This window comes from Serinus canaria, chromosome 21 (genome assembly GCF_022539315.1).
Source record: "Serinus canaria isolate serCan28SL12 chromosome 21, serCan2020, whole genome shotgun sequence".
In the NCBI taxonomy this organism is placed as follows: domain Eukaryota; kingdom Metazoa; phylum Chordata; class Aves; order Passeriformes; family Fringillidae; genus Serinus; species Serinus canaria.
Genome location: NC_066334.1, coordinates 6847057 through 6867699, shown reverse-complemented (window position 1 = coordinate 6867699; position 20643 = coordinate 6847057). Strand labels below are relative to the sequence as shown.

Here is a 20643-nt window from a genome sequence, read left to right as displayed (position 1 = left end):
TGCCAGGAGTGCCCCAGGTGTCTCAGGACCTGTGGCAGCCCTTCAGACAGAGCCCTCCCTTGCAGGAGGGAGAGAGGAGCTCCCTCTTCCCTGGTGGCTGAGGGCTGAGCAGGGCACCAGGGCTCATTTAGCAGAGGCAATAGAAAGCACACAGCTCTGTCTGACTGCAGGATTTTTCCACAACAAAATGAAATCCAGGAGATGCAGATGGAGCCTCGGCTGGGTTCCCAGGAAATTCTGTGGCTGTTCCTGTGTTGGGAGTAAATTGACAGCATAAAACCCAAGGAGTCAGCCTGGGTTTGTTACACACCTGTCTCCTCTTTGGATTGCCACTTGCTCAGCCTGTTTGCCAGGAGTTTCAGATTGAAAAATGAACCCAGGGAGCTTAACCTGGCTGTGTGCAGGGCAGGGGAGCAGTGGGGGCAGGCAGTCTCCCAAAACTGGAGTGCAGTTCCTAGCAGGGGCCGTGGAGCCAGGGCTGTGCTGCCATCCAGGAGAGAGCAAATGGCCAGAGGAGATGCAAGGTGGAAGGGCTGTACTTGTGCTTCTGAAACCTGCCAGAGAGCCCAGACCTGCAGGGGATTCCTCAGAGAGCATCCCACAGTTTTTAATGGGGTTTTTTGTAGTGGTAAGTAAAATACTGCTCGATTTTTAAAAGCCTCTCTTAGAACCTCAGTCAGGTGCTGGAATATGCAGGATTCCTGTGCACCCAAGGTGGACATTAATCAGTGCTCCTGACAAGCTGCTGAGGCTCACTGCTGAATTGGAGCATGGGCAGAGCTGTTAGTCATGGCTGGCACGGAGCTGAGCCTCACCTGCAGCTCCTGGGGCTCTCACAGCTGCTCCTCTCGGCCCTGCTGCACTCTGCAGCCCTTCAGCCTGTTCAGGAGCTCCTCCTTCCCTCTCTCTGCCTATGCATTCATGAGAACCAGCCACAGAGTCACTAAGGCTGGAGAAGCTCTCCAGGATCACGGAGTCCAAGGTTTAACCCAGCCCTGCCATGTCACACTGCACCTGTCCCCAGGTGCCACCTACACCTGCTTGGGTGGTGGCTCCCCCTGCCCTGGGTGCTTTGGCTGTGCCATGGAAGGGCTGGGGATGCTCAGTTCTGGCTCTGACAGTGCAGGGCAGTGTCCTGGGTTATTTGTGACCCTGCTCAGGCTCAGAGTGCTCCACTGATCCCTGCCATGATCCAAACCTGTGTTCTGCTGCTGCCCTGGAGCAGAGGCTGGGAACAGCCTGTGCCAGGGGATCCAGGGGAAGCACTGAGACTGGTTTTACTGCAGGACTTTACAAGAGTATTAGCTAAATTGAGTTGACTTAATAAAATCTTGAAGCATTCCAGAAAGATGGTGAATTCATTAAGGCCCCAGCTGGACAGTCTGTTCTCTGCTCTGCCCTGCCTGTTGCAGCCATTGAGGAGTGCTGTCGTTTACCTTTTCTCTTTCATTACTGCAAAGCTATTCCCCTCCCCCAGGATTTTTTTCTTTTCCCTGTCAGAGCTCGGCTCTGGGGAAATTAAACAGCAATTATTGTGTTTGCTCACTGTGCTGTACCCTAACAGGCACTGGAAGGGAAGTTGGTGTGTGTGTGATGGGTGGCACAGGAGCTGTCAGAGCCCTCCTGTCCAGGGATGCACACCAGCCCTGACCCTTTGTGTGCCAGGCAGGGCTGAGCACAGACAGCTGGGCTCTGGGTTTTACATTTGAAACCTGCTGATCAGAAAGAGAAAACCAGGGCTTGCTGAGGGACTGGGGCTGCTCTGGGGGGAAGGATGGAGCTGGCAGAACAGCCAGGTGAGAGTGACAGGAGTGGGACAGGCAGGGGAGAGGTGCCCCCTGGCAAGGACAGTCCCTCTTGGAGCTGGTGAGGGCTGGGAGCACTCCAGGTGTCAGCTGAGAGCTGCAGAGAAACCTCCCTGCTGTGAGCTCCTGCAGGAGGGGTCTGGGCCACATCTTCCTCCGCAGAAAGAGCCTGCAGAACACAGCGGAGAGGAGATGGAGTGTGACTTTTTTATATGCACCTACTCGGTGGGGTGAGATGGCCTTGGCAGGAGGAGGCAGGAGACTGGAGTCGTGAGCTCAGCCTGATTTCAGAGCTGGGGAAAGCTGAACTGGTGCTTTTAGTGAGGAACATAATCCCCTCTGCCTTGTGAAACTTGGGAATGTAGGTGGTGTCGGGGAAATGTGCTGTTGAAAGCCTGAATAATGCTTCTCATTTTGCTTTCTGTGTGTTGGGGACAGTTAACCAGATGTTAACATGGGAGCACGGAGCTGTGTGTGCAGGAGAGAAGAGGTGCTGGCGTGTGGGGGGAAGGGGAGGCTGCAGAGACCAGGAGGGGAGCCCTCAATCCTGGAGAGGAAAGGAATCTGCTTCCCACAGTGCTGGAAGAGAGAAAGCTGGGCCTTGGAGGTGGTTTGGGAGGGCATTAACAGCATCTTCCCTGGTGTGGCACACACAGTCACCCCAGAGGGCTCACCCTGCCTAATTAAGGAATAAATTCGAGCTCGTTAGGGGTGTCACTGCCCCCCGAGCTGGGCCAGTCTGGGGTGACAGGGGTGGCTCAGGCTGCCCTGCCCTGGCTTTGCTGTGTGCTGCAGCCATGGCCAGCCTACCCAGAGCAGGACAAGGACACTGTGTTTGCAGGCTGGCCCTGCCCATGGCCTGGGAGCCACAAAAAGAGCTTCGGAGCAGCTGCCCAGCCCTCCCAGGCTGGCACAGCTCAGGGTGTGGGGTGTGCTGACTGCGAGACCTTGTGGTGAGCTGCGGTGAGATCACCGGGAACAAAATGATCATTACAGGCCATTCATGTCAGAGCCTTCATGCCTCTGTGTTTGCTTGCAAGCAAAACCAGCAGCTAATTTGCAAGGCAGCCTTTTGTCCCGGGGCCTTTGATCAATGCTGGCCTGTGTTAATGTTTCAGGAGGCTATTGATTTCTGCAGCAGCTTTTGTTCCTGAATTTATGTGCCCTGGCTTTCAGCAGCACGCTCTGTGCATGTTTGATTAAAGCTCATCTGACTTCCTCGCAGTGAGCTGGGAGCTGTTTCTGCTCCCTCTTTGGGGAACCGGAGCTCGCCTGACTCAGCCCTTTGTGCTCCTGCCTGTGCCACCCGGGCAGGCAGCAGGGTGGGGTGATGCTGCCAGGCTGAACCCCCCAGCAGCAAATCCCTCGGGCACACAGAGGCATCCTGGGCAGCCAGGGGCTGAGGGATCCTGCAGGGAATTCTTTCAGTGGCATTCTGTGTGTGCTCCCCCCTGACTGCTCCATTTCTCCCTGAGCCCTTCACTGAGGGCTGCACTCTGCAGGCTGACCAGGAGCTGGAAGCACAGAGCATTCTTTGCTCCTTTCATCTGTGCATTGTAGCTGGGGTAAAACTGCTTCTTGAATAAATAGACTTTGACTTCATCTTGATCCCTGTGCAGTTGTGACTGCTCTTCTGAGCCAGTCTCAGGGGGAAGAAGCATTATGGTCATTTGGCATTTTCTATAAATATCCACAGTTTCTTTTTTAAAGTTTGGTTTATGATCTGCAGGTATAAGTTGTTAAACTTCCCTGGGGACCTGATGGCTTTGCAGTGTGTAAATGGAGCTCTAATAGGTTCCCATTCCCTATTTTATGGTGGGATGAGAACAGATTGGTTCCCACTCTGCTGTTGCCATGTGGCAGAGGACACAGTAATTCACTGACATAAAGACATGGGATTTACTGACTTGGTCCTTGGTGCTTACACCTCAGATTTGATACAAATGAATTTATAGGTAAAAAACGACTGGTTTCATTTGCAAGAGACTTGCAGCCTGTGCAGAGCCTTGCAAAAGCCTCCCTGCAGAGCCCAGCCTGGCTCCTGGCACAGCCCCAGCCCCAAGTGGACAAACAGCTGGCCTGGGTGGACTTTGAGCCCACGTCATGGGCTCAGGGAAATGGCATTTCCAAAGCAAACACGTGCAGGGAGCAGGCAGGGGCAGAGCAGGGTGCTGGGCTCAGAACTGCTGTTCTGCCCAATTTGCCATCACCAGGCAGCTTCAGATCCTCTGCAGGAAATGCATTTTTAGTATTTTAGTAGGGCTTTAGTCCTTCAGAATCAGGAATTGTAGGTAACGCTTTCCCACCTGCTCCTCCTCCCCAGCCATCACGGTGAATATTTGTTATTTTAGTATTTGATACACAAACACAGTTCTGTGCTGGGGATCAGCAGCATCATCCCAGTCTGTGGCAGCACGGATTAAAAGTGATCTGTTCTGCTGTTGCCAGAATGTGGTCGTGTTCTTTCTTCTGGGGTTTCTATTTTTAAATTAGGCACTGGTAAAATTCTTAAGTGTCTTAAATGTCAGCAGTTAATGTCTAGAACAACATCCTCCCTTTGTCTTTGGAGCGTTTCAGTGGTGCAGGTATTGGTTGTGGCTGTAATTGCTTGTTGGGGGCCCTGGGGAGGGTTTGGATTCAGGCAGGGTCGTTATTGGAGTTAACTCCTGCCCTGCCCGGAGCAGGGGCTGCAGGATTTCCCCACGGAGACAGCAGGCTGAGGTTATTTGATCACATAAAACACAGTTCAAAGAAACCCTTTTTGTGGGCAGTTCAGGTATGTTTGTTCTGATGTTGACTTTTTTCAAGGGGCTGGTTAGAACTTCTCCGTTTTCCTCTTGCAACTTGAAAGCAACAACACCTTTTACCTTAGAGGCAGACAAGTCGCCAGGAAATGATGGGGTTTCAAAGTAAGAGAAAAGAGATTAAAACCACATGCTGTTCTTTGGTTCAGCCTTGCATCCGCAGGTTTGAATGGCAGCTGCTGCACTTCCTGAATGTAAGCCAGATTCATTATGCCGTGAAATTATCACTCATTTCTCTAGGTGTGCTCTTTTAACTGCTTAATTAATTTGGATGTGGGTATATATATTCAAATTAAAACACGATTTAGTGCGGTGGGGTTGTGTTACGGTTATAGACTTGTTGAACATGTTTGTACTCAAACTTTCAGCTCCTTGCACAGGAATGTTGAACAGTGGCTGAGGAAAGGGCAGAGTGTGTTTGGGCTGAGCCTGGTTCTCTCTGTGGACAGCAGGAGCTGGGGCAGGTTTGGGGTGCCTGTCAGAGCTCGGTGCCAGGGGATGCTCACAGTGACACAAGGGTACCCTCTTCTGAAGCATCCAGGTGGAGGCTGGCTCCTGGTGCTTCCCAGCCTCTTTCCTTTCCTAGGGGAGGAGTGAAAAAGCATTTATTTCCTTCTTTTCCTCCTCTGCAAAAGCAGGCAAAGAATAAGGAGGGGTTTTTGTGTGTCTTACCTGAATAGTTCTATTTTTCTGGCTGAAATCCATCACGCTTCTTCCTGGAGAAATCCCGGCAAGCCAGGGGAGGCAGGGAGCTGGCAGCCAGGCGTGCAGGTCCCTCTAACCCCGTGCTGTGTGCTCTTGTGTGCTTGCAGGGGGAGCTGATCACCTTCTACTACTACTGGAAGAAGACCCCCGAGGCGGCGAGCTCGCGCGCGCACCGGCGGCACCGGCGCCAGGCCGTGTTCCGCAGGATCAAAACCCGCACGGCCTCCACCCCGGTCAACACCCCCTCCAGACCCCCCTCCAGCGAGTTCTGTGAGTGCTGCCCCTGCTGGGCATGGCTCTGGGCAGGGCAGGGAATGGTGCCACACCTGGCAGGGGACAGCGGGGACACCTCTGCTCCCGCACCTCGCCGCTGGAACGTGGGAGGTGGCTTTGATCAGCCAGTGACTTGTGCTTAAACATAAAAGCATCCTGTGAGGGTGGAAAGGCTGCCCTGGGATTGGGTTTCCCTACTCTTTTTCTTGGTGCTGTGTTGTATTTTCTCCAGGCTTATTACAGTAATGGGGATTGGAAAGCCAGGAAGGAAGGAAGGAAGGAAGGAAGGAAGGAAGTGCTCCCTGCCCTTCCATCCTTGTGGGTGACCCCTACCCTCTGCTGGAGCTCAGACTGTGCTGCAGCCAGCACTGTCTTAGGCAGTCCTGGAGGAGCAGAGGCCTTGCCTGGACCAAGTGTCCAACCCAAGAGCAATTCCCCAGAGCAGTGCCTGCTGCCTTGCACAGGTCCCTAGAAACCTTTGTCCATTTGGGAAAGGTTTGTTACCCTGGGAGGTTTAAACCTTCCTAAACCCACGTGGCTCACAGAGAAAAGGGGCTGTGGGAGGCAGATTGGCAGGTGTAAAAACAATCATGGGCAGGTGGAGGATGTGGTGAGCAGGCTGGATGCAGAATTCTCTCCAGGGTAGGGAGAGAGCAGGAAAGGCTGGGAGCTTTTCCCTGCTGAGCTGGTGGGATTTACTGCTGGTCTCTGTGTGCACAAGGAGTGAGGATCTGGCCTCCAGCTCAGTCCCAGATACTCAGCATGTGAGAGCTTGTGGCTGGGAGGGCCCATCCTTATGGATCTGACTGCAGGATGGGAATCCAAATCCATTTAGCAAAAGAAAGCAAGTGCTGGCCTGGGGTCAGCTCTGCAGTCAGGGTTTGAACACCTGCAAGTATTAATGCAGGAATCAGGGCAGTGGGAGCTATTAAATGTAACCCTGTGTTAATTTGAAGGGTAAGGAGTTGCTGACAAACACTGGTGGCAAGTACTGGAGAGTTTGTAAGCTTTAATCCATAAACTGGAACCTGCTTGCACAGAACATCCTCTTGGAGCCTTTAGAAAAACACTGCTCCTGTATCAAGGACTTCTCTTCTAATTAAAGATTTGAACAGAAGAGGCCTGAGGGCTTCCTGCTTGTGCCAAATTACAGCCCTGTTATGTTGTGAATTTATAGTAGTGGGAGTAGAAAAATGCAGTGCTCTCCAAAGGGAAATATTTACTCCTGAGGTGTTTAGAAGGTAAGATACAGTTTTTGTGAGTCTGCATATTTTCAGTGATTTAGATGCTGCTTTTGAGCTCATAGATGTGTTACCAGCTAATTTGCCACAAAGGAAAGGGACCCTTTGCATATCCTCTTCTTCTTCAAAACATGACATTTTTGCAGTGTGAGTGTGCCACAGGTTAAAACTTGGAGTCCTGCAGTTAGGACAGGAAAGCTGGTGTTAGTTATCCTGTAGTGCCTCTCATCCAAAAGCATCTCAGCAGGTTTTTCAAACAGGTCCCTTTTATGTAAGCATTGATTCCTCCACCCACAAACACCTCTGCTGCTGGGTAACAAAATAAAAACCAGAAAAGCCACTACAGACCTGTTCATGGAATCTTGTAGGTGTTAAATATAGAATATTTGATTTTAAGTTTGACCAGATTCTAGAGATAAATCCCTTTTCTCTTGAAAATTGTGGGTTTGGAACACAGCCTCTTGAACTCCCCATGGATGGTATTTGAATAACAACTTACCTGGAATGTAGCAGGTGCTGAATCAGAGGTTGCAGGAGTTGAATCCCTTGGCACTTTCCTGGGATCCTCTTTACCCTGCAGCACGGTGAGGGCTGGGTTTGCTCTGTTTGGAAACTCAGAAATAATGGCCATGCAGGGCAGGGTGGGCGTGGGGAGGCACCATCTCTTCTGCTCAGTGCTTATTTTAGCCAGGTAGGAGGAAGTAGAGAATGCTGCTGAGTGTTTATTTTCCATTTTCCTCTTTCTCCCACCCTCAGTGGACCTGAGCTCGGCCAGTGAAGATGACTTTGACAGCGAGGACAGCGAGCAGGAGCTGAAGGGCTACGCCTGCCGCCACTGCTTCACCACCAGTATGTCCCAGTGCCAGTGCCAGTCCCTGCTGGGGCTCCCCTCTGCTGCTGCCTGGGGCTGGAGCAGCAGCAGCAGCAGCTCCTGGGCTGTTCACAGCAGTGTGGGGGTGAATCAGCTGAAATATGCAGCGCTCCTAACGGAGTTAATCAGGCTCTGCCATTGCAAATTAATACTGTGGTGACAAAGGAGAAGCCTGAGGTAGACATTTAGACAGGAATAAATCTGCATAATCCATAATCTAGGTAATCAATTTGTGACATAATGAGTCACTGTTGGGCTGTGGCTGTCACACACAACACTTCCTGATGCTGCACCAAATCTGCTGTGCATCAGCCCCCTGCCTGTGGCTGTTCCCAAAGGTTGCTTGGTGCTGGGGCATTTGCAGCTGAAAGTGGAAGCCCCAGAATGGGGAAGGAAATAAGAGGTTCAGGGCTCACTTCTCTTGCAGAAACCACAGCTTTGAAGAGCAACAGCTGCTTTTTACCTCCCAGGTAGAGCAGATAAGGTTTCTTTCTGTGCCTCAAAGTTGTAGTTTCTTAAGCAAGCAACCGTAGTTGGTAAAAATTGAATATTGAGGGTGTGCCCTGGGACAGGACAGACTTTTCCAGAAACTTGTCCAACTCTGTTACCCATAGAAAAGCAGCTTTTTTTAACAATTCCCTGTGTTTGTGCTGGGCTGGGGTGCTCTGTGAGGTGCTGAGCTGTTGTTTCCCTGCCCCAAGCCTCCAAGGACTGGCACCACGGGGGCCGGGAGAACATCCTGCTGTGCACGGACTGTCGCATCCACTTCAAGAAGTACGGGGAGCTGCCGCCCATCGAGAAGCCCGTGGACCCCCCACCCTTTATGTTCAAGCCTGTGAAGGAGGAAGATGATGGCCTCAGTGGGAAGCATAGCATGAGGACACGGCGCAGTCGAGGCTCGGTGCGTTTCTTGGGTGCAGGGCTAAGAGGAGCCAAGCCCTGGACTGGTTTGCCATGGGCTGTGCCTGCTCCTGCTGCCTGTGTGTGCCAGGGGGAGCCTGGCTCAGGCTGAGCTCTTTCTGGAAGAGGGGATGGAGTGTCCCTGCAAGCTCTGTTGTTTCTCTGTCATGCCTGGCAGAGGGCTGTCACCGTGAGGGGGCACTGACAGTGCATGGCAGATCCTGTGCTAGTACATGTCCTCCTTCCAGCTGCCTCCTGTCGGAGGTGTGCCCTTGGGAGGAGTTAAACAAAATGAGATGCTGTTCATGTGGTCTCCTCATGTTACTGGAGTTAAAGCCCTACAGAGAGCTCTGCTTTGCCTCTGTGCTTGGTGTGCTCTGAGTTGTGACTCGGCTGGGGCACCAGGAGCCTTCCTGGGAGCAGCTCTGGCTGATTTATCTTGGAGCTGGGTTTAGCTAATGGAAAGCAGCAGATAGATTTCTTTCCTTGCCCTCCCCTCTCTGTCTTTCTGAAGAGGATGATGTGACCATTGATTCTAAATACCTCGTGAGGCTCCACTCTTGGGGAGTGCTGGCTTTTGTAGCCAATCCTCCAAAAACCTGCCAGAATGGCAGGGAAACAGCATTAATTATTGAAATGTACTCTCCTGATCCCTTATTGCATAGCAGGAGCTGGGGGTTTAGACCTTGGCCTTGACTGCCAGCAGATGGAGTATTTTTCATGGAACATGGGGCTCCTCTCCTGCCTCAGGCACCCTTGTGTGTGTGCTGTGTATGGGGACATCTTCCTAAAGGCCATTTCTAACAGACACTGCTGATGGAATAATGCTTGTGAGTGGGCACATTAAGGGTTTGCCTCCTGTTACATTTGAGTCCGGTTGGGTTTGGAAGGAGGAAGGAGCAAGGCCAAACACTGCAGCTTTCTGCTGCCAGGCTGTGCCAGGGCTGTGCTCCCCGTGGCCCTGCCGGGGCAGAGCACCCTGAGGGCTCTCTGAGTGCTGAGCTGAGCTGGCTGTTGTCCCCAGATGTCGACCCTACGCAGTGGCAGGAAGAAGCAGGCAGCCAGCCCCGATGGCCGCGCCTCGCCCATCGCCGAGGACGTGCGCTCCAGCGGCCGCAACTCGCCCAGCGCCGCCAGCACCTCCAGCAACGACAGCAAGGCCGAGTCTGTCAAGAAATCCACCAAGGTAACCCCACCCCTGGGCTCCCTCAGGCAGGTAACCCTTCCCCTGGGCTCCTCGGGCAGGTAACCCTTCCCCTGGGCTCCCTCGGGCAGGTAACCCTTCCCCTGGGCTCCCTCGGGCAGGTAACCCTTCCCCTGGGCTCCCTCGGGCAGGTAACCCTTCCCCTGGGCTCTCCCAGCCAGGGCTGCACACCTGAGGCCTCTCGGGCAGGTACGGGAGGCTGGGGAATCTCTCTGTGACCCAAACCCCTGTGAGTTTTTGGGTCTCTCTGTGACCCAAACCCCTGTGAGTTTTTGGGTCTCTCTGTGACCCAAACCCCTGTGAGTTTTTGGGTCTCTCTGTGACCCAGAACCCTCCGAGTGTGGATAAGGCAGAGAGTGGGGCAGCCTGGAGTTGCTTTGTGTCTGGCCAGGCAGGGGTGGGAGTGATCCAACCTCCCCGATAGCCCCAGGTCACCTCACTGCTCTCACAGTGAAGCAATCCCTCCACTCTGGATGCAAATGCAAGCATTAAGCTCAGGGGAGTAATGCAGATCAGAAATGCTGAATTTAAGACAAGTAGACAGTTTTGGGGATTTTTTGTAAGCAGTACTTAATCTTTGTTTACAAAGGAGTATGAACATTTAGTAATTGAGGCTGCTGCTGTTTTCTGGAGGTGTATTGGCTTGATTGTTCAGAGCAAGCTGACAGCTGAGTCTGTTCAAATGAATTGAGTGCCTTTCCAAGAGAGTTCTAAAGAAACAAAGCCACATGAAGCTGAAGGCTTACCATTAAGCAGTGTGAATTGAGAAGTAGCAAGTTAAAAATAAATACTACACCACCAAAAAAAAAAAGTCAAAATGAGCATGGAGGAAGTTTTCACATTTTAAAACTGAAAACTTGGCAGAATTTAAAGTTAGGTAATTATGTGATGCACAGAGCTTTTCCAGGCCATGGGAGAAGGTAGTAATCTCAGAATAGCTATTCACTGTTGGCCCTGTATTTGAGGGGATCTAAAAATATTCCTCTCAAAATATCAAGAGTAGAGCAAGACTTTCCTGTAGCAGAAGGAGGCTTATCCTGTCTCCTGCAGAAATTCTGGCTCTGTCTTGCACCAGTTAGTAACTGGTGTTGGTCTGTGCTGGGAGGGTGACCTGGGCCAGGTGATCTGCTGTGAGTTCCTGATGGACTTGGTCCTGCCCAGCTCTCTTTAAAATATCCCTTCAGATGAGGAATGCTTTGTGCACTTTGCCTTTTTCCTGCTAGTTGGATTTGTATTGGAGTGCTCTTAAATACTGACTATGTCAACTCCTGAGTTCTGCTGCTCCTTAATTTGTGCTGAAGAGGGTGGCACTGGCCTACACTCAACTTACTTTTACATTTACACCACTGGTAAGTGTTGTGTTCTGTTTCCTTTGGGGCAGAAGATAAAAGAAGAGGTATCTTCTCCTCTCAAGAACTCCAAGAGGCAGCGAGAAAAGGCAGCATCTGACACGGAAGAACCTGACAGGTCCAATGCCAAAAAATCCAAAACTCAAGTGAGTTCCACAGAGGAGTATTTCCTCTTAGGAGAATGGTTTGAGGTGGGGAGGGGGTGCAAATCTGGTAACAAACCAAAAACATCAAATCCATTTAAGCCACAGCAAATTGTAACTTAATCCGTGGCTGGAAAGTGACCAACGTTATAATGTGTTCCTCCTGCTGAAAACAGTGGAGTGATTTGGGGTGAGTCCAGAAGTTGGGTTTTTTCTTTGTTTTACTATTAATATCAACCATGTAGGAGTACACTGGATTGTTATCCACTGTTTTCCTCCATTTTTTTCAATTTAAATTTGGGTTTTTGTTTTCTCTGACAAGTTAGAAGACCACCTTGGAGTTGTCACAAGACAGATCTCTTCCATTGCTGGTCACCCTCATAGTGAAGAAGAGTTTTGCCATGTTCAGCAGGACCCCTCCTGTATTTCAGTTTGTTCCTGTTGCCCCTGGGCACTGTGGAGGGGTCCTGCTTCTGCTGTCTTTGCACTTCCCTTGGCTGTTTGTGTTCCTGTGCTGGTTTAGGCCCTGTGAGGTTCAGAGTTCCCCTGCCCCTGTGTCTGCAGAGCCCGTGTGACAGACCCCATGCTGTGGCACACCCGGAGCGTCCTGGTGTGCCTTTCCCAGCTCAGTGGACACTGCTGCCTCTCCCCACAGGAGATCAGCAGGCCCAACTCCCCCTCGGAGGGAGAGGGTGAGGGCGAGAGCTCCGACAGCCGCAGCGTCAACGACGAGGGGAGCAGCGACCCCAAGGACATCGACCAGGACAACCGCAGCACGTCGCCCAGCATCCCCAGCCCCCAGGACAACGAGAGCGACTCGGACTCCTCGGCTCAGCAGCAAGTGCTGCAGGCGCAGCCGCAGGTGCTGCCGGCCCAGAGCGGCTCTGCCCAGGCTGCAGCTCCCACCCCGCCGGTGCCAGCCCCGCTGCCGGCGCCGCCGCCCGCCTCCAGCTCTGCCCCGGCGCCCGCGCAGGTGTCACCGCCCGCGTCGCAGCCCTCGGGCCAGCCCCAGCCCTCCGCTCCCCCGGCTCCCCACTCGCACATCCAGCAGGCCCCCGCGCTGCACCCGCAGAGAATCCCCTCGCCTCACCCTCCCCTGCAGCCCCTGAGCGTGTCGCAGAGCCAGCCCGCCCCGGCGCAGCCGCACGCGCAGCCCGCGCTGCACGGCCAGCCCCAGCCTGCCCCGCACGGCCTGCAGGCGCAGCCGCTGCTGCCCCACGGCCCCGGGCCTGCCCAGCCCTTCTCCCTGCCCGCCCAGCCCGCTCAGTCTCAGGTGCCCCTCCAGACTCAAGCCCCGTCCCACTCGCACTCGGGGCTGCAGGTGTCGCAGCCCGTGCTGCCCGGCACGGCCTCGCTGCAGCAGGCGCAGCCTCCGCGCGAGCAGCCGCTGCCGCCCGCCCCCATGGCCATGCCTCACATCAAACCTCCCCCCACCACCCCCATCCCGCAGCTCCCCACTGCTCCGGCCCACAAGCACCCTCCCCATCTCTCGGGGCCGTCTCCGTTCTCCATGAACTCCAACCTGCCCCCGCCGCCCGCTCTGAAGCCCCTGAGCTCGCTGTCCACTCACCACCCTCCGTCGGCGCACCCTCCTCCCCTGCAGCTGATGCCTCAGAGCCACCTCTGCAGTCCTCGCAAGCCCAGCCTCCCGTTCTGACCCAGAGCCAGAGCCTTCCCCCTCCTGCCAGTCACCCCCCCTCCGGACTCCATCAGGTTTCCTCGCAGCCCCCCTTCTCCCAGCACCCCTTTGTGCCCGGGGGCCCCCCTTCCATCACGCCTCCCTCGTGCCCCTCCACCTCCACGCCGCCCACCGTGCCTGGCATCCCTCTGCAGACCCCCATCTCCACGTCAGCAGCTTCTAGTGGGACAGTGCCCGTGGTGACAGCCTGCACGCTGCCACCCATCCAGATCAAGGAGGAGGTCCCTGATGAGGCTGAGGAGCCGGAGAGCCCTCCCCCTCCACCCCGGAGCCCATCCCCAGAGCCCACGGTGGTGGACATCCCCAGTCACGCCAGTCAGTCAGCCAGGTACGGAGCTTTCATCAGTGCTCTGCTTTCCCTGCTTTATCATCCACTGTCTGTGCCTATAAAGCCAGTACAGTACAGGTAATATTATCCTGGCTTTCTGGGGAGCTGGTGGTGTTTGGTCTAAGTGTAGAATGATATTTTTTATTTTGGTCATACAGCTCTCACATCCCACGCTCTTGCACATTTCCCCAGGCTGAGCTCTTCTCTCTTGTGTTCCTTTCAGGTTCTATAAGCACCTGGACCGTGGCTACAATTCATGCTCCAGGGCAGACCTGTACTTCATGCCTCTGGCAGGATCCAAACTGGCCAAGAAGAGAGAAGAGGCCATCGAAAAGGCCAAAAGGGAAGCGGAGCAGAAAGCCAGGGAAGAGAGGGAAAGAGAAAAAGAAAAAGAGAAGGAAAGAGAGCGGGAGCGTGAGCGAGAGAGAGAAGCGGAAAGAGCTGCGGTAGGTGCAGCTCTGGCTCAGAGCTGGGTGAGGGAACTGATGGCTGGGTCTGACCTGGGTGATGGCCGCAGGATGCAGATCCCCAGGAGCACTTTAACCCTGTCAGGGGTCTCTGAGCGTGGAGCTGTGTGTATGGACTGAAATCCAGCCCGCTCTGAGCACCTCTGACCTGCCTGGGACTGTCTTCTCCTTAGATGAAACGGAGAGTTTCTGTCCCTGGTCTGCTTCTGTGGGAAGCCAGAGTGGCTGGGCAGAACTAGGCCAGTTGTTGGCATTTACCTTGCAGCAGGAGAGCACAGTGCAGGCACAGCGAATGCCTTTGTGTCCTGTGCAGGCACACGAGTGCTGTGTCCTGGCAGAGGGGCTGGCTGTGGAGGGGAGGTGTGTTTGTGTGTGTGTGTGTGGGTGTGTGGCTGAGCTGCTCCAAGGCAGCTGTGCTGACCTGAGGCTCTGTCCCCGCTGTGTGCAGCAGAAGGTGTCCAGCTCGTCCCACGAGGGCCGTCTCGGCGAGTCGCAGCTCAGCGGGCCGGCGCACATGAGGCCTTCCTTCGAGCCGCCGCCCACCACCATCGCGGCCGTGCCCCCCTACATCGGGCCGGACACGCCGGCGCTGCGGACGCTGAGCGAGTACGCGCGGCCCCACGTCATGTCCCCGACCAACCGCAACCACCCCTTCTTCGTGCCCCTGAACCCCACGGACCCGCTGCTGGCCTACCACATGCCCGGCCTGTACAACGTGGACCCCGGCATCCGGGAGCGGGAGCTGCGCGAGCGCGAGATCCGCGAGCGCGAGATCCGGGAGCGGGAGCTGCGCGAGAGGATGAAGCCCGGCTTCGAGGTGAAGCCCCCGGAGCTGGACGCGCTGCACCCGGCCACCAACCCCATGGAGCATTTCGCCAGGCACGGGGCGCTGACCATCCCGCCCGCGGCGGGGCCTCACCCCTTCGCCTCCTTCCACCCGGGGCTGAACCCGCTAGAGAGGGAGAGACTGGCGCTGGCGGGGCCGCAGCTGCGGCCGGAGATGAGCTACCCGGACAGGCTGGCGGCCGAGCGCATCCACGCCGAGCGCATGGCCTCGCTCACCAACGACCCCCTGGCGCGGCTGCAGATGTTCAACGTCACCCCCCACCACCACCAGCACTCGCACATACACTCGCATCTACACCTACACCAGCAGGACCCCCTACACCAAGGTGAGCCCCGGGAGCTGGGCACTTCCCTGGGGAGCGGCTCAGAACGAGCCCAGTCTGAGCCTGGAACTCAAATAGGAAAATCCCTGTGCTCCAGGAGCTGGGCACTTCCCTGGGAGCAGCTCAGAACGAGCCCAGTCTGACCCTGGAACTCAAACAGCAAAATCCCTGTTGTCATGTCCTTGTTGTGGTTCTATGCTGTGGAAGGCTGTGGTAACTAAAGTGCAGTTACTTTTTGTAGGGTGATGGTAACACCACAGTGATCTTCCTTCAGACTCTCACTGTGAGAGGTTTGCTGGTTTGGTGTGGGTTGGTGTTTTTTTGAGTACTGCTGTCCTAGAGGAGCACCTTACAGTTGTAATAATTCACAGTCTCAGAAGTGAATCTGTGCCTTGCCCATTTCTGAAGCATGGTACATGGTTACTGCTCCAGAGGTCTGGAGTGCTGGAGATGAGGCACCCAGCAGGAATTTTCACTTTTTCTGGTGACAGACTGGAGAGAACCAGGCAAGCCAGGCACCAGGAGCTGCAGCTGCCAAGTGAGGGGAGGAGAAAGTCAGAGTAAAATGCAGGTCCTGGTGTGTGGCTACCAGTGCAGTGTTTGTGCAAGCACCTGCAGAATCCTGTGCCCTGGAGCAGTGTCCATTGAACGGGCTGGGATGCCCATGTCTGCAGTTGGAGGCAGTGTGAGTGCTGCTGCAGAAGCCAGGCTGGACAGCAAGGAAAGCTGCAGGGTGGTGTGAGGTTGTTGAGGGCTGGGGGTTGCAGGTAAGAGGTGCCAGTGCTGGTATCAGCATTCCTGCTGCTGCAGAAATCACAGAGGGGCTCAGGTGCAGGCAGGTTTGCAAAGCCCCTGGCAGCAGAGGAGATCTGACCCAGGCCCTGTGTGTACAAGGGTTCTCTTGGCAGGTGAGCCAGTCACTGAGCACCTCTGTGCAGGTGAGTCTGGATGCTCCCCAGGTGCTTGTTCTGGACAAAAGCTTGGCTTGTCCATTGTCCCTCCCCGTGCAGAGAGAGGCTGCTGCAGACACAGCCAAGGCAGTTCCCTGCCAAGGCTCTGTGTGTGTGAGCAGTAATTTGGCTTTGTGCCCTGCCAGCTTCAGGCACAGTGAGGGGCTCTGGGTGCACCTTGCTCCAGGTGGCTGCCCTGGTGCTCAAGGCTTTACAGCCCCTGTGTCTCCTCGGAGCGGGGATGGACAGAGGGCAGAATGACCCCACATTTGTGCCGTGCACCAGCTGAGGAATTGTTCTGGCTCTGTGTCCCTTTCCCTGGTGGAAACTCTTTGTCTCCTTCTCTCTCAGGCTCAGCAGGACCTGTCCATCCACTGGTGGATCCCTTAGCAGCTGGACCCCACCTGGCACGTTTTCCCTACCCGCCTGGGACCATCCCCAACCCATTGCTAGGGCAGCCACCTCACGAGCATGAAATGCTCCGGCATCCAGTCTTTGGTGAGAGGATTTTGTGGTGCTTTGCAGGGCTTGGTGTGATCTGCAGTGCCATCTGTGGTTCTGGGGTTTAACCTTTCCCAGCGGGGGGAGTCGAGCTGTGCCTTTGGGTGGTTGTGGTGGCTAACCCGGGGCAAAGCAGAGTGTGAAAGTGCTGCCTGTCCCCCAGGTACTCCCTACCCTCGGGACCTGCCTGGTGCCATCCCTCCTCCCATGTCAGCAGCCCACCAGCTGCAGGCCATGCACGCGCAGTCGGCCGAGCTGCAGAGACTGGCCATGGAGCAGCAGTGGTTGCACGGGCACCCCCACATGCACGGCGGGCACCTACCCAGTCAGGAAGATTATTACAGGTGAGGCTGCGAGGGGGGCTTTGGGCACCTGGGAGTGCCATCACACTTCTCCACATTCCTCCTCTTTTTCCCTGGGAATTTCTGCCTCTCTTGCTGGGCCCTGATGCAGTTCCAGGTGACAGCTGTGCTCAGACCTGGTTGGGGCAGCTGGGAAGGGAGGCCCAGACTTGTGGCACAGCAGGAGAGCAGCCGAGTGTCCCCCAGTGCAGAATCCCCAGTCCTGTCCCACCTGCACAGCTGGCACTGGTGGCTGTGCCCCTGTGGGGCTCCCTGTGCCAGGGCAGGGCCCAGGGTGGTGCTCTGTTGGCAGCCCCAACAAGGGAAGAGATCAGACTCTTGGCTCCATGCTTAGAAGGCTGATTTATTGTTTTATGATAGATATTATATTAAAAGAAAATGATCTATTAAAACCATACTAAAAGAACAGAAGAAAGGATTTCATCAGAAGGCTTGAAAGGAAGGGAAGGAATGGTAATAAAATCCTGTGGCTGCTCACAGGTGGCTGCCATTGGTCATCGAGTAAAAACAATTTCACAGGCTGGGTAAACAATTCTCCAAATCCCATTCCAAAGCAGCAGAACATGGGGAAGCTGAAGCTGCTCAGGAGAAAAGATCCTGACAAAAGGATTTTTGATAAAATATGTCTGTGGCAGTGCTCAGGGTTGAGAACCTGCAGCCCCCGCTCCCGGCAGGGGTGGCAGGAGGGCAGAGCAGTCTCCTGGGTCTCACACCTCCTTTGTTGTGTTAAAAGGAGTTTTCTTTCTCTTGCAGCCGACTGAAAAAAGAAGGCGACAAACAGTTGTAATAAATTATTTATTTGTAACGCTGGCTATGGAAACCCCAGGCCTTGGGAAGGAGTGGAACATTTTTACATACGAGAAGAGCTACAAAAGGAAAAGAATATCTTATAAAGATTTCTTTATATATTTAAAACAGAAGCAACCACCCAACAAGTAGAGACTTATCAGCATAGTGTTCATTTGTAGAGAAGATTTCTCAAGACTGGTGTGGGTCTCCCTGCATGAAAACGTATTCAGAAGCCTCTTGGAAATACAGGACTGTGTGGAATATTCAGAGAACTTCCTGCAATCTTGGTTTTTTTCCTTTTTCTTTTTCTTTTCTTACTAGTTTGTTTTCAGTAGGTGCTAGAATCAGGTTCACAACACAAGTCACTGTGCGTGAAGGGACACTCGATGCATCTATAGGTAATTAAAAAAAAAACAGGATTGCAAGTAGGTGACATAACAAGCTCTGAATCCAAGTGCTATAATAATAAAAAAAAATCTACTTTTATTTTAATACATTGTAGGAAAACTTCATAATTTTAAAGAGAGCTCAGTTCTGCAGCATGGCTTTTTAAGTCTGTAAATAACTTTTTTTGGGTAGAGGGGAGAAACAAAACAAAACAAACTCCAGAAACGTTTATCTTGATTTTCAGTAACATCACAAATTGTGAATTCCTACCTGGTATTGACAGAATACAGAGTTGATTTTTTAATAAAATATATATATATAATTATCCCTTTAATTAAAGGGAACGATGGGTATCAATAATTTCAAATGGGTAAAAGCTTGACATTTGGTTTGATATCAACAATAAGCATTAAAGGGATTTGCAGGGATAATGTTGCAAATGACTGTTTCTGTTCTTGGTTTTTTGGTTGGTTTGGTTGTTTGGGGGTTTTTGTTGGTGTTCCATCTCTCTGTTCTGCAGCTGGTTTTGTTGAGTTGGGTTTCTCAGCAGCTCAGATGTCCCTTGGACCCCGCTGGCCTTTTTGGTGCCACCCTCAGCAGTTCCTTTTTGTGTGGCCATAAACCACTTCTTTCCTGTCAGAGTTGAAACTTAACCTAGCTCCATTGGGTTGAGACTTGGGGCAGAAAGTTCAGAGGAATAATCTGTTGTAAAAATCTCTTTGGAGGCAGTTCCGTGGCTCAGAGCAGTGCAGCCCTGCTGGTGTGCACACCTGGGGAGGACGTGCCTGTCCTGGCCTCCTGTGGAGGGAGAACTTCTTAAGGAAAGTGGACTTGGCAACTCGGTTTTCATTCAGTTGTGTTGCAAGGACCAGTCTGTTTTTCTCTTTGGCTGTTTGAGTTTGGGTTTTTTATAAGCAGAAACTGCTTAACTGCCCCCAGTGTTGTGTCCCTGAGGAGCTGAGTGCTCTGGGACAGTGACACTGGCTCCCACCCCAGAGTCCTGCAGGGCAGCTGCTCCTGGCTGCTCCCTCCAGGGTGGGGAGAGGAGAGGAGCACACAGCGAGCACTAGAGGAGACAGCTCTGCTTACCAGGCAGATTTTTAACGGTTTTTTCCCAGTTTTTCCCCAGTTTTTCTTTGCTGGAGCAGAGGGTGATGCGACCAATGGACATCTGAACCTGCTGCTCATTTTTTCTGCTGAGCACAGCTCCCCCCGTTCTCTCTCCCACTGACGAGTGCTCTCTGCTGTTGTAGCTGTCCAGTGTGATGGTTGTGTCCTAGGACTGGTCTGAGCCCCTCTGGTGAAGTTGTAGTTGCTCAGTGCAGGCAGTGCTCACCCTCCTCTGCTGCTCAGCCCCCTGGGCAGAACGTTCCAGGCCCACCAAGGCAGGGGGAGAGGGAGAGCAGGGGATTTTCCTGCTGGAATTCCCTTTTGCTGTGCCCCACTGCAGATTTCTCAGTGCTGCTGGGGTAGCTCTGGGTGCAGGTGTTGGAGGGACAGGTTGTGTTCCTGGGGTGGGGAACCTCGAGGTCAGGCCAGGAGGGAGGGAGGGAGGGAGGGGAAGTCCTTGGGGTGGGAAGGTTTCCTTGTGGAGCAGGGATTGTTCCTGCTCACGGCTGGGCAGCCAGGAGGATGAGCCTGCTCAGCAGTGCCTCAGTTTGCTTTGAAGGTCTCATTGGGCACATTTCAGTTCAGTTTCTCCCCTCCTTTTGTTTTACTGTGTGGAATTGGGGAGTTTGGGAGAGTTCAGCCACTTGAGCCATTTCTTCTGACCCTTCTCTTGCTGTTTTTAGCCATAGTTGTTCAGAAGAAGGAAAAGCTGATTCCCTCCAGTGGTCCTCTCTGTATTCCTTATTTCTCAGCTGAAGTTGCAGTCTGTTCTAAAGCTGTTCATTGATATTTTTTTTTTCCCAGAAGAGCATTCTCATAATTTTATGGGAGCTTTTTTGCTCACATCATTCAGTAATTAAGCCCTGAAATTGCTCAGTTTTACCAGTGATTAACTACAACTTTACCTGCAGGGGCTTCTGAAGCCATCTCAGTGTTCGATGCCCTGTTAAAAACAACAACCCAGACCTTTTGATTTTCTTTCAAGAAATCTCTCTGATTTTTCCTCTGTTCCGAAAGTTTATTTCAAGATTTTGCTTTGGTGTTTTTGAACCGTCTCTCTTGTTCTATGTCGTCATGGTTGAGCTTGTTTCACTGCACCGTTCGAGCAGAGTGTACATTCTGACTGCTACATTTATATATATCTTGAAGCTTAATGTATATATGAGTAGTTTGCCATGGGATAACACAGTGTAAACAGAGTAGAAACCCAGAAATCGTGACTTCTGTGTTCTCTCCATTTGAGTATTTTGTAATTTTTTTGAAATATTTGTGGACATAAATAAAACCAAGCTACACTACAGCAGCCAGGTTTTGCCTGCAAGTGAAATGTGTCTCTTGATTGTTGTTGGTGGGAGAGGAGCTGCTCTCACCTGGGATGCTCTCACCCCGTCTGCTTCAAACCTGTCTTCTCTTGGCTTCATTTTCCCCTCTTTGAAATAATTTTGGTTTTAATGCAGAGTTCACAAACAGCAGCATTGTGTCCAGTTCCAGTCCTGCACCCTTGGGTCCCAGTGCAACACCCCGGGGATCCCCCTGCAGCTGCACTTTTGGGAGTTGCTTTTCCTGACACAGATTTTTCCTTGTTT

General features: G+C 53.2%; 1 protein-coding gene across 1 annotated transcript in view; it reads left to right on the top strand.

Moving 5' to 3' along the window:
• RERE (arginine-glutamic acid dipeptide repeats) overlaps positions 1-20360 on the top strand; it is a 164604-nt gene extending 144244 nt beyond the window's left edge. Inside the window, 12 exon segments of the mRNA XM_030231967.2 lie at positions 5422-5584; positions 7585-7677; positions 8401-8600; positions 9624-9785; positions 11185-11298; positions 11951-12911; positions 12914-13322; positions 13546-13768; positions 14241-14961; positions 16260-16406; positions 16573-16753; positions 17525-20360. Coding sequence (XP_030087827.2) covers positions 5422-5584; positions 7585-7677; positions 8401-8600; positions 9624-9785; positions 11185-11298; positions 11951-12911; positions 12914-13322; positions 13546-13768; positions 14241-14961; positions 16260-16406; positions 16573-16753; positions 17525-17558 — 3408 coding nt within the window. The 3' untranslated portion in view covers positions 17559-20360.
• The last annotated feature ends 283 nt before the right edge of the window (positions 20361-20643 follow it).